Genomic DNA, 18,395 nt, shown 5'->3' on the forward strand with positions numbered 1-18,395 from the left:
TATATAAAAGGGGACATGATTTGGACAGTTATCAGAGTTCAATAATTTAATAAGGACAACAACTTGTATCCTTTCTGATGGTGTAGCTGCAGTTGACTGTGTTCCCGTTGGGATATTTAATGTGCTCTTACCATAACCACATAGTGTGAAACCTCTACTTGATTTTATTTAGGATTTTTTTTTTCAAATATAAACAATTTGTTGGCTGTTTAAATATAATAGAAAGCTACTGACACTAGATCCAATTGAAATTGAAACACTTTATGAGTTTTGTTTGCTTTGAAATTAAATGGGTGTACAGTTTATTTGTTTCATTTTCCTTGCAAAGAGAACAGACAACATTATTATAACACTGAAATAAATTTTAAGTCTGCCATGGCTTTATACCAGTTTACAGCAGATTGTTCTGTTCTTTTGTTCTGCTACTTGACATAAAGCAAGATTATAGCTAATGCAAACTTCTGTTGCTCTCTTTCACATTTTAAATCCTATAAAGATGTCAGAATTACAGTTCTAAGCAGTGCATTATGGTGGACTGTGGCAGAATCCCGCAGCAACAATGATTAGAGTCTGCATAGTCCTGGTTGCTTCTTCAGCTAGATGTTCTCACTAAAGCAGCTCAGAGCTGTGATAACCAAAATCAGTAGGGAAAATCCTGCAGTGGTTTACAACCACTAAAGTTAGAATAGAATATTTTGTATGAAATCAGAACATTTTTACATCAACTTGTGATATGTTTGTTCTACTTAGGCTTTGTCTCCCTGGGAGATTTGTAAAATGGTCAACCCCGAGGAGCTGAAAACCCAGCAGACACTCCGTACTGGATGTGAATAGTTCATTATTTTAAAATTTTTTTTTTAATGAAAAGTTCCTGCACGGAGTTTGAATTTACAGTAAGTTTTTTATAGGAGGTGTGAGTTTCAGCAACACATATAGGGACACCCTCCATCTGGCTCAAGCTGCTGTAAAAAGCACCAGGTAAAGAGAGTTTTGTTGCACGGCAGGAGAATAGGAGATGGCTATCAAAGAACTAAATGGTTTCTATCCAGACCTTGATGCAATCTAAGAGACATGAAACATCACTTGAAAGAAAACAGGTTTAAGGCGCTTTAATACACATCTGTCAATGCCACTCAGATGAGGCAATTTTACAGCTGCAGTTGTGATCTGACCTCATGTTGCAGACTGCATAAGAAGTTTACAGCAGCCTTTCTGAAGGTAGAAATGTGCAGGTCTTAAACAACACGCTTTGACTAGAGCAGTTTTTCATTACTTCCCCTCCTTTTTGTTATGTATATAAAATTTAAAAAGCTTTTTTATTTTTGTTTTTGATGGTATATCACATGCCTAAATAATACTTTGTGTATTAAAGTTTCAGTTGAAGCAAATATGTGATTAAATCAGTCTGTGTTTGATTTGCTCTAATTGGAGACTGCCTAAATGCTTAATATTTTCTTAAAACAAAAGTTTTGCTTAATTCTTACTTTAAATTCATTAACTTGGTAATACTGCCATTTAGTAGTAGCTGTTGTTTGAAAAAAAAATTACAAGTACAGATAATATTTTTTCGCACTGCATAACCCAAAGTATCCTGCTGAGATAGCAAATGCCTTTTCTTTCTAAAACCTTGAAGTCAAATTATGGAGATTTTCAGTCTTATTTGTTTGATGTATGCAGAATAAGTGGAGCTGACATTGCTTTATTCTGCATGTAGATGGATATTTCAGTCTCATTTCACCAAATTCAATCTTCTTCACTTTGATGTTTGAAACTGCTTATTTTGTCCCTTAAAACTGAGTATCGTTGTCTAATGCAGAGAATGCAATGATACATCAGGAATATAAAGACCACTCTTACAACAAATTTTACTCACAACCTATATTTTTTATATTTACAGCTCTGTTACTTCTACACTATGAAAGGTACGGTACATTTGCTTTTACAAGCAAGATGCTTCACCTAAAAATATCACGTTTCCCATCAGCAGATTAAAAATGAATGGGATCAAATATAGAAGTCACTCAAATTTTATTTAAATGTGCGACTTTGGACTCCTTATATTTTATTGATGCTTGATAAAACATTTAAAATGCTCAACAACATGAATAACTATAATTCCTTTCTCACTAAAGTATTTAATCTTATGTCAGTATCAGTGTCAATTTATTTCTATAGCACATAAAAACAAAAGCTGGCCAAAATGCTTTACAGTTAAGATAGAATAAAAAAAGAGTAAAAAAACAAATCTTGTGCTACTCAACAAACATAAAAAAGTTAACAATAAAATACATCACACAACAACAATAAAAATCAGCTCTAACTTGGTCTCAGACTCTGCATGGATCAAATGCTAAGGAAAAAAGAAGAGTCTTGAGCAGAGATTTAAAAGTCTCAACAGTCTCAGCGGTCTATAAATTATCAGGTAAACTGTTCCACAGTTTAGGAGCAGCAAAAGCCCAATCACCTCTGGACTTCAGTTTGGAACTGGGGACATCTAAGAGGAATTGATTGGTAGATCGGAGTGCTCTAACTGGAGTGTAGATGTTAAGAAGATCATATAAATAAGATGGGACCAGACCTTTTAAGACTTTTAGCAAGCAATAAAATCTTAAAATCAATCCAGAAGTGGACAGGAAGCCAGTATAAAAGCCAGGACAGGGGTTATGTGTTCATGTTTTGTAGTTGCTGTTACAAGACGAGCTGCTGCGTTCTGGACAGTTTGTAAACAACACAACGATGATTTATCTAATCCAACATACATTGGATTACAGTAGTCCAAACGAGAGGTAACAAAAGCACGAATCACTAAAAGGGAGACAAGACTTCACCTTGGCAATAAGTATTAGTTGGAAGAAACTGGATTTCACAACTGCATTTATCTGTTTGTCTATTTTAAAAGTACTATCAAAAATAACTCCCAGATTCCTGACATTGGAGTGACTGATTGAAACCAAGGGGCCAAGAGTGTTAAGGGTGTTACATTTACCAAAGCTGATGACTTCAGTTTTATTTTCATTTAAGTTCAGAAAATTTAGTTTTAACCAGACTTTAATGTCATTTAGACAGTTCAAGACTGGTTCCAGTGGAGTGACCCTGCCTGACTTAATGGGCAAATACAACTGAATATCATCAGCAAAGCAATGAACAGGGATGTTGTCTTTTCTAAAAATGGACCCCAAAAGCAACATGTAGAGATTAAATATCAGTGGACCTAAGATAGACCCTTGAGGGACCCCACAAGTTAGAGGAGATGCAGATGATGAACATTCCCCTAAATGAACAGAAAACTCCTGTCAGTCAGGTAGGATCAAAACCAGGATAAAACTGTGCCTTTGATACCAACCACCTGCTCAAGTCTGGCAACAAGATGTTGTGGTCCACAGTATCAAAGGCAGCAGAAAGATCTAAAAGCACTAAAACAGCAGAGTTTCATTCATCAGCGGTTAAAAGAATGTCATTACAAATTCTTAAAAGGCCTGTCTCTGTACGGTGGCCTGATTTAAAACCTGACTGGAATTTTTCACCTATGTTGTGTGCATTTAAAAAACCTCTTCAATTGATTGAAAACAACTTTCTCTAAAATTTTAAATTAGTTTTATGTGTTTAAAATACTCACAAAATTGCAAAAATATGAAATTAATCATGAAACAACAATATCATTATTAACAGGTTTTTAAGAAAGCCGTTCATCACTGGAAGAAATGACTGACATCAAACTGCAATTGTTAAGTTAATCAAAACCAGAACATGAACATTTTCAACTTACAACTATTTTTTATGTAGCTTTTTTATAACCATGCAGGGTAGATTAGATACAATTGGTTCAGTGAGTGAGCAGCTGAGTTAGTGAGAACAGAAGTCTTAAAATTACAACAAACAAAACAAAACAAAACAAAAAAAAAAAACAAGCATATGCTTAAGAATAATTAATTGTAAGTGCACACACACTTACTGTATATACCATAGTGCATTAGAGAAACTCAAGAATGTGAGTTTGCCCAGCCTGAGGTCTTTAAAGAAAGAAAATCACTTGGATTCACTGAAAATTATTTCCCTGAGGTTTTAAGCTTAATCTCAAAATTTTTTGGTAAAAGAAAGCTAAATATTTTAAAATATAAGTACAAAAACAGATTAAATGAGTTTAGAAAACTACATTAACAGGTACATTTATTATTTTCTGGAATAAATAATAATAAAAAAGCTGTTTAGCTTTATACTTTTTCCCCAAATGTGATTTCACTAGTATTGTCAAGGTCATGGTAAAGGTGTCTTTACTGTTATTCACATCACATGTGGTACATGAGGTGGAATGAAATTGTGTACACAGGGTCCCAGTTACCTCCAACAAAAAACAGTTATAAGATCTAAGATGTGAACTAAGAAATACATTAAACTAGGAATATACTAAGCACTAATAGTACAAAACAATGCGCCAAACAACAGCAGCATGAACATGAGTCTGTGTGAGCAGATGAGGACGAACAAACACAACAACACGAAATAAATCAGCAGCATGGATAGTCAGCAGCACATAACAATGAAGTGGCATTACAGTGTTTTTCTTTTTCTTTCCCAGTGATAACCCTGACTAGGGATTCATGAGTTTAACAGCTTCAGGGTAGAAATTGTTCCTCAGTCTAGTGGTTCTGCACTTAATGCTCCTCAAGCTTCTGCCTGAGGGGAGCAGGGCAAAAAGTGTGTGTGCTGGGTGTGTGGGGTCCTTCATGATGCAGGTGGCCCTCTTCCTGCATCTAGAGGTGTAGATGTCTGTGATGGTGGGGAGGCTGACTTGAACAGACTTCTGTGCAGCCTTCACCACTCTCTGCAAAGCTTTATTTCTGCATTGTTCAGCAAATGTAGAATATTTATGGTGTTACTAAGAGTTTGATCACCAAAAAGCTTTCATTTTAATTCAGAGCATTCACATTTAAACTACACTTATTCTATCTATATTGTTACTATTGTGCAGCTAAAGGCAAAAGGGTTTTGCTTTTTTGTGTGTTTGTTTGTTGGTCTGCTGTGTTAGCATAATTCCTGATGAACCACTTGATGTATTTTATCCAAACCTTCAGGAAGTAATTAGATGAACACAACCTTTGGAACATTTTTTTTTCAAGAAGTGGGCCACAGCTAATCAACATTTGCCAAAAAACAATAAATAAATAAATAAACTGAAATATACAGATATTTACTTAAAGTTCTTGATGTGGTAGTAGCTGGGAGTCTTGTTCAACATGTAATGCACCTTAGAATATTGCATGAGATCAAAACATTTTCAAGATTTGGCTAAACAGTAATGTCTACATCTTCTTGTAAATGATCTTCTATCAAAACTGGCATGAATTTGGGGTGATGAGCATTCCTTGAAGGAATTTCAGCATTTTAATTAAATAATTCTAAATTATTTCAGGTGCATTCAGCTCAGTCACAGCCTAGTTTCGACCTCAAAGCCTGTTTTTCATTTGCGGTCTGGATAATATGTGAATCAACAGTTTAAATTGTCCTTTTGCCTGTTTTGCACCTGTACTTTCTGCAGGAGTGACGGATTAGCTGCAAAGAGTCTACGATTTGTTAAACTGAGTTAATTGTGAAGACATTTTTATTTATTTTTTCACTAACATGCATTTCTTTGTTAGTGGCAGAAACACAGATTGACTTTGTTGTGTCAGTGATATCAAATACAACAGAGAGTAAAAGCTTAATAATAAGCTTCACTGTGACAGACCAGCATTTAACCCAGAAACAAGGAGACACTACTAATTCTGTAGATTTAAATAAAAAATGAAGTCGCTACCTTCTAATGTTTGCAAATTATCACATCCCCTCCCTGAAGGCATAGACTGCAGATGAAACACACATTTCATTTCTGATGTTGTTTAATGACTTCACATATTAAACTGCACAGAGAAAAAAGCTGTGGGTTGCCAACTTATCAAGGAAGACATCTTGTGTTTCCTTAAAACTGCCTCACACCCATATAGATGGTATTTTAGGTACAAAATGTCTACCTATACATTAACATTTACAATTGATGTAATAATAAACTGTCAATAAATAGATTGCAATTTTTAATTGCGAAAATAACATGTTTAAGAAACAAACAAAAAAATAGGTATAACTTTGTATCAAATCACATTTTGGGTTCCCAAACTTACTAAAATAATACAAATGTAAAAAAAAAGAAGAAATAATGTGATGGACCGTATGGATGGTACGCCCCTCCTCCATTGCCAGCCCTCTTCCTTGATGACAGTCTTGTCAAACTGGTTGAAAACAACAAAGTCCATGCGCAACAATCCAGGTATAAAACTGGTATAGTTAAATAGGCGATAAAACAAAAATTTCTTGATCTAATTTAACTTCTTCATACTGTAATTTAGAAATGTTATGAATGCATTAATAATTGTACTTTGAACACTATTTCATCACATTTTCACCCAAAGCTTCGTGCCCCTTTGTGAAGGTAACATTCCAGCTGACTTCATTAGGTTTCCTTTCCCCATTTTATCTCTGCTGAAGTGGACCATTAAGTCAGTCCGCAAGGGTAACTGATCAGCTAATCTTCCTGTGATTTATGTGGCAGGGAAACTGAGGACTTACTGGAGCTCAGAACACACAGATTACTGACGTGGTTAATAGCCTAAACCTGGTACACTGAGACGGGCTTATTGGAAATGTCAAATCAAGTGACTAATTTGCATTCATGATGTATGATGTCTATTTCAGCATCTGCCAAGGCAGCAGAAACTGACACAGTGCTTCAGAAAATGTTCCATGTAATTTTTTTTTGTCTACCTATGCCTGTGACCTGACCTTCCAGGTTAAAATCCTTTTGATTACCTCTAATTGAAATTCACATTTTAGTATTAAATGTGCTTAACTGACAAGTGCTGTTTGAATAACAGCTAATATAAAGCTCCGTTTGCCTGTAAAGTCTGAGTAAAACCCCAGTTTTTACAAATGTGTTTTTGTTCTTTTTATGCATGTAAGTTAGAAAAAAAAACAACTGAAGCAATTTTGCTTCAGAGTACAGTGTAAACAGGGGACTGCAACACTGAATACAAAGAGGTGGATTTGAGGAAAAGGATAAACAAAAAAATATTTGAAACACAAATAATGTCAGGTTTCAGAGCTTGAATGATAAAATACACTATGTGAGTCATTCTTGCAAATATATTTTCAGAGTAACCTTTGGAAGAAAGAGATATGAAAAGCTTAGGATTCACAAACATTCATTACTTCTGGAACAACAAATTATAGTGAGGATCTATTTATCAGATGGTGGGATGTTTGGGTTACTGTAGTGTTCATGCAAAGCAATTTGGACTTCACCAGGGCTGCTCCTTGTCTCTTATTCTGTTTATGGTCCACATGAACAAGATCTCAATGTGCAGTTGTGTACAAGACAGTCTCAGGTTTGGGAATTTTGTAGATCATTTTATTTTGTTGGCATATTTAAGCCATAACTTTGGCATGCACTAGGATGGTCTTACATCTGAGTTTGAAACTGAAATAAAGGTAAATAAGGGCTCTCCATTTTAATTGTGTTCATATGTGGCAATATGACTCTTTGTACTCCTATCTTCTTGGTAGCAGTCTTCACCTGTTCCATTACTTACCTGTACCTATACACCCATATTGACTGAAATAAAGTGGACTGAGTTTGTCAAACACAAAAGTTTTCTGCAGCTTCACGGAAACATAACATGGTGCAAGGAGTGATCCAGCAAAGAGTCATTAAAAAGTGTGAAGCCACCTGACCCTGTGAACTGGACATATTGATTATGAGTGGAATACTTTTAAAAAAACTCTTCATACTGTATCTGCAAGCAATTGGCTGTGATGGCAAACCAGATGCATGGAAGATTGTATTACTCCTTACTGTTGCAGGACGGATGGCAATAGAGCGCTACAGCATATTCATGTACAGTGATGATGACGACAAAAATAAGTTTGACACAGTTGTGCAAGAATTTGGTGAACAATGTTCGCCTAAGAAATATTGGGCTTTTGAATGCTACATGTTTCGCTCATTGGTTCAGCAGCTGGCAGAAAGCGTTCATATGTTTTTGACAGATTTAAAACTGAAATGCAGAACTTGTAACTTTGGAGTGGTACTTGATTCAATGATCCGTGACCAGGTTGTGTTTGGGATTTTGAACAAAAAAGTACGAGAACAGTTGCTGTGAGAGACTGAGCTAACGCTAGCTGATGCTGTAAAGATATGCCATGCTAGTAAACGTGCCTTGAGGCATGCTAAAATATTTGATAAAAAAAAACATGAGAAGACAGTGCAGCAGTAGCCACTGTGTCTAGCATACGAAAAACCAGAACATACATGCTAAACGGTGCAAAGACCAGGAGACTTTCAAGTGTAAAAGGTGTGGAAGCAGACATAAACCTAAACAATGTCCAGCCTATGGAAAAGTCTGCAACAAGTGTAAAGGACAACATAACTTTGCAAAGCAATGTTTCTCCAAAAGAACCAAAGGGAACGTGTACAGACTGTGCAAGAATCCTCTCTTTGTGATACATTCTTTGTGGGCATGGTGACAGAAGATAAACCATTTGCAGAGAGGAAGGGGACTGAAAACCTACTCTGGACAACCTCATTGATACAAAGGGAAGATGCAGTCTTAAAGTATGAGCTAAAGGAAAACACAGCCTCATGTTTGTTGTTGTACCAGAGGAATACCAGTCACTGTTGGGTGACAAAGTGTAGATGAACAGATGCTGGGATATATTCATCATTTAACGCGGGTTCCTCATTTTTCTGGACTGAATAAAACGTGCATTGAATTTAAGGAAATGCAAAGTGAGACGTCATTTAAATTTGACCCATCAAAATGAATGCGGTCATTTATTTACAGAATCAAATTTAACATCAAACATTTACATTAATTTGGCAAATTATGAAAATAACAATATAAGCAATCAATCAGGAAAAATCATACGGCCATGATTTTTCCGTTGCTGACATTTATAAAACTGTACAACTATGATCTTTTACTCACACGGATGTGAATAAGCACTTTACACAGACATTTCTAAATATCTGGGAGAATTTCTACTTCATAGGAAAGTTTAAAGATGGAAAGAAGTTTAGAGGGAGTAAAGGATGGGGTTTGAGGGAAATTGAATGTTCACCAGAACCGACACTCTCCATCAGAAGCCCAGCTCGCCTCGGTACGCTTGGTAGGAAACTTGACCCATTACCTTTCTGATGATAATCAGCAGATATGGTGTTCCGTTAACGCTACCTGTCCAGCGTCTCCTTAGAATGGCTGTAGCCCGTCAGAAGTAGTGGCGAGGCTCTGTTCGACACACATTCACCTCAGTGGAAAATGTTATAATCCCATGGAACTCGGAAGAGCTTTGTTGTCATGTCAGGAACTCCAACAGCACTCCATCAGAACTCCAGAACTCTAGAAGTCTGACAACTCTCCAACTCTGTAACTCTGTAACTCCGTGAGTCGTAAGTCACTCCGTAAGTCACTCTGTAAGTCACTCCCTGTAGACCAGGAAGTATTGACATTTTAAAGACTCTTTCCCGGTTCACTTTTTGGGATTTTTCATTGGTCAGAAACGACCAGAAGGGGTGTGTTTTTGTGACGTAATAGGTTAGAGACAGCGAGAATTGTTATGGTACAGCTCAGAAATGTTCTCACAGACCGAGAGGGTTCTGTTTTGGCGTTTTTAAGAAACAGGTGCAAAACATCTCTATTTACGTCTGAGAGGATTCTAAAACATGACAGTTTTAACATAACAACTTGTTTTTCGTTTGACTGTAACCTTGTAAACGCACACACTTGCTCATTCAAAAGCAGAAATCAGAAAAATGCATAATTACTCTGCAACAGCTTTTAACATGAGAATAAAAATCATTACTCAGTTAATAAAATTGATTAGTTCACTGCAACATCTAAAATGGTTTGAACTAAGACACTTTGATTATCAACATTTGTAAGATAGTAATGATAATAAAAAGAGAGTGTTCTTTTCACTTGAATCTTCAAGAAAGGAAGTCTCAGGATGGGTGAACCTGTATTTATGTATTCAAATACATGAAATGACAGTTCCTGTCCCACAAGGTTCTTAAGGTCAAGAGTTTTGACCTTAGACTGGGTTTCGACGTAGGCCTAGTCCACTACAAAAGCATGTGGAACACTTGGTGTTTTACCGTTCACCTACAAGATACGGTTAAAAATATATGCTAAACCTGTTGCTCATGCACCTCGATGAGTTCTAGCATCACTGAGGCACGATGGCTATGAATTCCAGTGGACAGATAGTCATGACAAAGAGTGGGCACAATGATAATTATACTCATCACTTAACTGGTGGTTGCATTCTTTGACCCATCCAAGACAATATCAATTGCTTTCTCAAAGAATGGGATTTGAGCAATGTTGTTGCAAGTTAAGGTCATGACTGGAGACCAGTCGCTTGTATCAAGGTCAGTGATAACTGCAGAATGTAGACATGCTCAAATCGAAAAGGTGTGCCTTGGATTAGTATACGGGTTTGAGAAATTTCACAGCTATATCTAAAGCCTACCAACATTAGTGGCAGAGACGGACCACAAACCATTAATTGCCGTCATCAAGAAAAACCTCAGTGTGATGTCACCCCACATCCAGAGATTGATGAAGCTTCAGCGTTATGACTTCAGTCTGATCTAGCCACCAGGTAAACACATTGTGCTTGCTGATGCTCTCTCCTGAGCCACAACACATGGTGAGATCTTCATATAGACTGATGTAACTCTACAAGTGAATCTGGTAACTGACACACTACCAGTGTCTGATAAGAAATCTAAGCAGATTCTCATAGGAAAGGCAAAAGATTCATGTCTACAGAGATTCATAAAAATCTAAATCATTGTTGGCCTAGAGGTGAATGTTGACAATACTGTTATAAGAGTGGCACTGTTGTCAATGGACTTTTACTCAGAAAGAAAAGGATTGTCTTTCCTCAATCAATGAAGACAGATATGTTGAGAAGACTGTATGAGGGGCATTGTGACATAGAAATGTGTAAAAGACATGCAAGAATAGCAATTTACCAGTCAGGAATACATGCAGATATTGACAGGATGGCCTCAAGTTGTCACACCTGTCTGAGATACCAGGCAAAGCAGCCAAAAGAGCCAATGGCAATAAGATTTACCAGATGAACCTTGGCAGAAAGTTGGGGCAGACTTGTTTCAGCTGGATGGAAAATAAAAATCTACTGGTGATTATTACCTTTCAAACTATCCAGAGATGGTGCTGCTTCTTAGCATGTCTGCTACTGTACATGTGTTATCAAACACATTAAGTTCAAGTTCAAGTAAGTTTATTGTCATTTCATGACATGTGGTACATGAGGTGGAACGAAATTATGTACACAGGACAGGGTCCCAGTTACACCCAGCAACAGCAAAAATATAAAGTGTAAAAAGAAACAGTAAATCAAGATCTAAGATACACTAAGATATATGCTAAACGAACGCCAAACAGTACGCTAAAATATATAAGATATACACTAAACACTAATAATACAAAACAATACGGTGTAACAACAGCAGCCCAAACATGAGTCTGTGTAAGCAGATGGGTACGAATGAATACAGCAGCATTAACTCAATAATTGTGAGACATGGAATTTCTCATGTTGTCTACAGTGACACTGGACCTTGTTATAGTTGCAAAGAGTTCCAGAGTTTTACAAAAGAGTGATTTTTGACATTTGATTTCAAGTCCTTTGCATCCCCAGTCAAATGGAAAAGCTGAGAAAAGAGTTCACATTGTCAAGCAGTTACTCAAGAAGGCTCAAGACAGCAGATCTGCCCCTTATTTATCTTTACTGAGGTACCGAGCCTCACCACTGGAACATGATAAATCTCCTTCTGTGCTTCTTATGGGATGTAGGCTACTGCCACCCTATATGGCTCAACATAAAAGGGACAAAGAGGCGAGACAGAAACGGTAACATCTTGAAAGTAGACAAAAATCTAACTATGACAAATCTTCAATGAGTTCAGCTCCTCTAACCAGGATCTACACTGTGGAAGATTCCAACATCTGTAGTTAAAAAAAAGCTACAATGATGGAGGAAGTTGCACAGAGACCCTACACTGTAAAAACAGAAGATGGGCATATCCTGAGAAGAAATTGTAGGTGTATGCTGAAAACACATGAGAAACATCAACAACATGAAGATGATGATCCACCTATCACCACCTGAGCCAAAAAGTGATGGATCAGCTGAGCAGACCAATACATTGCTTGTGCTGAGAAGATTCAATTCAATTCAGTTAAATTCACTTTATTTATATAGCGCCAAATCACAACAAAGTTGTCTCAGGGCAGTTTACAGAAACATTCACATACATAGAAAAGCCAGTTAGTAAAGTTCTCTATCTAAGGAAGCCAGCAGACATGTAGCAGTTGCAACATATTGTAAAATCACCAGATAGACTGAACTTATGAAACTTCAAAAAATAAAAAAAATAAAAGGGCACTTTAACATTTTAGGAAATATTTATAATGAAAATTGTTGGTACTGCTACTTCTAAAGAAAGGGGAATGTGGATGTCTTTGTACTCCCATCCCCATTGGTGGCAGTTTCTTCACCTTTACTATTACCTGTGCCTATTTATATTGATGAAGAGTACTGAGTAATAGTAAATGGACTTCACTTATACAGCACTTTTCTGTCTTATCAAAATACTCAAAGCACTTTACACTACAATTTGTGCCCTCATATACCCATTCATACAGCACTCTACTAGATCTATACAAAGAATAATCAGTACTTTAGATCACGTTCATACACCAATGGGACACATATTGGAGGCAATGAGGGGATCAGTGTCTTGACCAGAGACACTTCGGCATGTGACTGCTGGTGGAATCGAACCCCAACTCTTGCACTGGAGGACTACTATACCATACCATACCATACCACTTTATTTATAGAGCACTTAAAACAGCTACAAGGCCAACCAAAGTGCTGTACAGACAAAACAACAGGTAACACACAAAGCAAAATACAAAATGAGGTAAATCAGAATATAGACATAAAAACGATGCAGATAATGACGACAAACCAGTGGGGAGCATACAGGATCAAAACACAGATCATTTGGTGTTGAAAGCTATTGAATAGTAGTGAGTTTTTAAACGGGACTTGAAAATCGAGAGGGAGGGGGCCTGTCTGACAAGCAGAGGTAACTCGTTCCAGAGTCTTGGTCCTGCTACAGAGAAGGCCCTGTCACCTCTGTGCTTAAGACGAGTTCCTGGAACTGTGAGGAGCAACTGGTCCGCTGACCTCAGGGAACGTGGTGGGACATACAATTGTAGCAAATCAGAGAGATAGGGGGGAGGCGACACTGTTCAGTGAGTGTAGACATACATGAGTATTTTGAACTGGATTCGAAAGTGAACCAGTAACCATTGCAGTGAGGCCAAAACTGGTGTAATGTGCTCTCTTTTGCCTGTACTGGTTAAAAATCGGGCTGCTGCATTCTGGACCAGTTGTAGTCGTGCAATGGAGGTCTGACTCTACTGCTTTAACCACTCAGCCACAGCCGCCCTAATAGCAGGTGTGTGATTGAAATAAAGTGGACTGAGTTTTTCAAACATAAAAGTTCTCTGTAGTTTCACTAAAACACAACATTGAGCGACGCAGGCAGGTCAGTGCGGTTATAGAACCACCTTCCTCTTGTCAGTTTTTTTCTGTTATGATGGTCTGATACTGAAAAGGTTTAGGCCATGACCTTTAGCATCACTGATGACATCTTCTGAACTTGGCACACTACTGCTTATTCATTCAGCATTTTTATTTCATGAAGTTCCATCCCTTGATCATTATTTTTTATGTATCAAGGTCTGTTTTTATTATTCCTGATTTTACCAATAACACTTTGGTTTTGATGATGAATGGCTACATTTATGATTTTGAATTTTTAATCAAGGTCTTTATTAATACGACTAGAGTTACAGAGGATAAAATATCTCTGAGTTTCGCCAGCTGTCTGACTGCACTTGAAAACTGTAAAAGTCCTTAACTCACACAAATAACAGACACTGGAAATATTAATATCTTTCCAGGTAAAAAATAATTCCAGTCATACATTAAAGTTGTAATTCTCTTTATCTGTCATCCTTTGTGGCTTGATAAACACTAGATAATTTGTTCTGTTAACTGACATTTTACCTTTCATTTTGAATCATTACTACAGAAATATTCTAGTCCAATCTTTCATCTTATGTCATTTTTGTGCATAATGCTCCTAAAATTCAAGACCTCTGATCCACTGAATATACTTAAGTCTTGCAGTACAACTGGGAACCAAAGTAACAGAAAAGACAATTTAATGAACGAATGATTAGAAAGGAATTAGTGTCAAAACACATCTGGCACTATTGATCTTTGAACACAATAGTTGAACACATTCATTCTTTAGATTTCAAGCCATTATTTTCACAGTTAACACAATTCTTTATAAGACATACAAGTGTACTATTACACAACTGTGTACAATTACCCATTAAAGGCAACACAACATTAACGCATGGCATATTGGGGTTCAGTCTTGCATTTGTCACATTTGATTGTGCAGAATCTCTCTTTGTTGATGTGCTTAAAAACCTTGAACCATGCCATTTTAGTAAGTGCACATTTCTGATGATAGTGAACTTTTATTACTTGTTGCTGTTGTGGTGGTTGGGGCCATTTAAGAACCTTAATTTATGTTGCTATTTCTTTAGGTTTAGGAAAACATCATATTTACATGTTAGCATATTACATTTCCTTCTAAATTAGGAACCAACAAATGAGAACAGAAATAACTATGATTCCAAATACCGTATTTTTCGGACTATAAGGCGCACATAAAATCCTTTAATTTTCTCAAAAATCGACAGAGAGCCTTACAATCCGGTGCGCCTTATAGTCAGAAAAATATGGTATATGTGAACAGAATTATGCACCTCAACAACATCCGATCTGCTTCATTCAACAGCTTTTTTTGGTTCTACAATAGAAAAAGAGAGAATTTGTATTGTTTGAAAAGAACATGTCCTGGGTAGGTTTGGGATTTTTTTCCATTTATTTAAGGGTTTTAAATGTATTTATGTAATTAATATGATAGAACAAAACCTACATCCACCTAGACTCTATTCCCCTATGGAAGCAATACATTGTATATTGGCCTAAAACCTGAAAATATTTAGTACAGATATTTACATGCACGTTATTGTTTTTTATTCTGGTCCCTGCTGATGAATGTTCACTAGCTGTTAGCCTTGACATGTAGAAATTATAATGTAGTCAAACAAAACTTTTTTTTTTTCCAGGATCTGGGAAAGTTTGGAATATAAGTGCCATGCAGTATAAAAGTGGGGGTAAAGAGAGTTAAAATCTTATCTTCTTTGGGGGGTGGCTGTTAAAAGATTTTAAGGATAGAAAGTAATTTGTAAAAAGAACATTTTATTTATTTACTTTAATATATTTATATTAATTACACTGATCAGTCAACTTTACTCGTTCATTTTCGCTCTGTCAACAGTAAAAACAAAGTAGTCTGATGTCTTTCCAGTGTTTTAACTAACTTAAAATTCACATTTCATCCAAGCTTTTGAAGCTGTAGAGAGAGAGAGAGAGAAAAAAGAAAGAGCTAAACCCATTAAAATTTCAGCACATTGTATGAGAGCCGTGCTATGATAATTGCATACTTGCAAGAGAACCTCACCTCCGCATTTGCACGTTTCCAGAATTTCACAATGAGGCTCTGACTGATTTAACATAATTCTCATTACCATACAACAATTTAGATTTATTCCTTAAAAAATGTTTTTGAGTTTATCCACTTTTTATATTCCTGAATGCCAAGCTGACTTTTGAGGGCTCTCAACTCCCCCTAATCTTTTTGCTCTTTTGTACTCTGATTTCCTCTCCTGCAGCTTTGTTAGATGTTATTCTGGCCGGCACAGACTGTTTGGTGGCTGGAGACTTGTGCTCCAGTGATGAGACATGTAGTCCACGTCTACGAACTTTGCGTCAGTGTGTAGCTGGCAACGGCAGCATGAAGCTCGGTCCAGGCGCCAGAAGCCAGTGTGCCAATGCAGTGTCCGCCCTACTGTCCAGCCCGTTGCATGGCTGTCAGTGTAAACGGGGAATGAAGAAGGAAAAGAACTGCCTGAGCATCTACTGGAGTCTTCATCAGTCCATCATTCATGGTGTGTGGATTTAGTCATCAGCATTTTTCTTACAAAATCACCTATATAACTTATGATTCAGTTCCTTGAAGTATCAATAGCTAAATAAAACAGCGCAGTATTAATGTTTGAATTGTTCATTTAAACCAATATTTGTATGGATCTATTTTTTTCAGGACTCAACCTTGTGGAGAGTTATCCCTATGAGACAGTGCAGAGGGATTACGATTATGTCCGTTTAGCCTCTATTACAGCAGGTAAAATACGTTATTTAACTTTCATCTACATTTATAGTTTTTCATCCTTCAAAACTGTGCGCACATCTGAGTACAAGTTCATTATCTGAAATTGTTTGATTATTTGAACTTTAATCCACAATATGTCTATTGTGGATTAGAGGTACTCCTTGCAAAGTATGAAAAAAATAAATAAATCCTGAATTAAATGAAATGGCGCAGTTAAAAAGAATTCGCTTCAGTGGTTTTGCGATGCAATTTTTGACTTACTGTAGATTTATTTAGGTCCCATTGTTATGGCTTTGCAATAAGTATCTAACTTTTATTTCTTATGGAGATAAAAGCTAAAATAAAAATATGATCTTTTTTTTTTAACAGAACATTTTAAATTAAACTTTTTTTTATTAAGAATCACAGTATATGTTAATGGAATGGTGTATTTCTGGTATTTTATGAAATAAATGAATTACTGGAATAAGAAAAAAACATTATTTGATGCTAAATATTACCATAGTGTATTAGAAGATGTTGCATCAGTTTTTCAAAAGAAAATTTGAACATTATAATGAAGTGTATTTATTAAGGGGAGTGGCGGCGCAGAGGTTAGAGAAGGTGGGCCTGTGATCGGAAGATCGCTGGTTCATGTACCGGTGCCGACAATATCAAAATGTGGGTGGGATAGGTGAAGCACCCACACCTGCCTCCACCCTCATTTGCCCCACTCTGGTCCCTTGAGCAAGACACTTAACCCCCCATAGGCACCCTAGATAGCAGCTCTCTGCTCCACACAAAGGGCTGTGGTAGTTCGGTTGTTTGTGTGGTTGCGTCAGGAAGGGCATCCGGTGTAAAAATAATTGCCAAGTCTTTGTGCGACTCAGTTTACTGTGGTGACCTCTGAAGAAGGGAGCAGCCGAAAGAAGAAGAAGAATAAAAAAGAAGTGTATTTATTAATGGGATCATTTGTGATAGTCTATATCAGGGATATTCAACTGGTGGTCCGTGGGCCATTTCCTGCCCATGGGTGACTTGAATCCAGATGACTTCATAAAAAATAAAAAAGGTGGGTTCTGGGTGTGGGTTTTAGTTTCTGTTTATTGCATTCATGATTCAATGCAATAAAATAAACAAACTTAAAATGTAACAGATAACTGTAAACTTTGGTTTATTTACATAATAACAATCGCTGGAAGTCCGGCCCCCGAGCTGTTAGCTTCCAGAAAATGTGGCCCCCTGAGCAGTTTTGTTGAATAGCCCTGGTCTATATTTTACACATTAAATGTTACTTTATCCCAGAGAAAACTCTTTTATTCACAATGTTTTAGCCTGATGCACATTTTTAATCAAAGTGAAAAGCAGAATGAGACAAGCTTCAAAGTTGATCTGCTTTTTTATGTTGAGGAAAAGAGTGTTTTAGATCTCAAATCAATCAGAATACCTTCAGAGCATTCACTACATTAAAATGCTTACTTTGTAAAAGACGATCATCACAACTTCAACAATATGCCCCCAGATCTCCCAGGTTTTCAGCTGCAGTTGTGTAACTCAGAATCAGAGAAAATCAGAGTCAGAGTCTCTTTATTTGTCATTCAAGTTGTGTTTATTTGTCATATGCAAGGTTAACACAGGGTTAACAGTACAATGAAATGCTTAGAATGAGAAGAACCGACTTGACTGGCTAAAAAAATCAAAGAACAAACCAACAAGAAATACTAAAAGCATGCATTAAGGGTACACAAAAAAGTCCCAAAACGTGAAAAAGTCATTATATTTACAATGTCCTAAAGAGAGATATTGAACAAGAAAATGGTAGAATATTCTGGTACAGCCGGATGAATTTGAATGAATAAGTATTTCAAGGTAGTAATATAAGATAAAAAGCACATGATATATACATACACAAACACACACACACACGTATATATATATATATGTGTGTATATATATATATATATAT

At 36.6% G+C, this 18,395-nt stretch overlaps 1 protein-coding gene across 1 annotated transcript in view; it reads left to right on the top strand.

Moving 5' to 3' along the window:
- Positions 1 to 18,395, top strand: part of gfra4b (GDNF family receptor alpha 4b) — a 124,951-nt gene that overhangs the window by 52,224 nt on the left and 54,332 nt on the right. The window contains exons 2-3 of the mRNA XM_037675197.1: positions 15,951 to 16,226; positions 16,382 to 16,462. Of these exons, the coding sequence (XP_037531125.1) occupies positions 15,951 to 16,226; positions 16,382 to 16,462 (357 nt within the window). The remainder of the gene's footprint in view (positions 1 to 15,950; positions 16,227 to 16,381; positions 16,463 to 18,395) is intronic.

The sequence above is a fragment of the Nematolebias whitei genome, chromosome 4 (genome assembly GCF_014905685.2).
Source record: "Nematolebias whitei isolate Nwh7 chromosome 4, NemWhi1, whole genome shotgun sequence".
Lineage (NCBI taxonomy): Eukaryota > Metazoa > Chordata > Actinopteri > Cyprinodontiformes > Rivulidae > Nematolebias > Nematolebias whitei.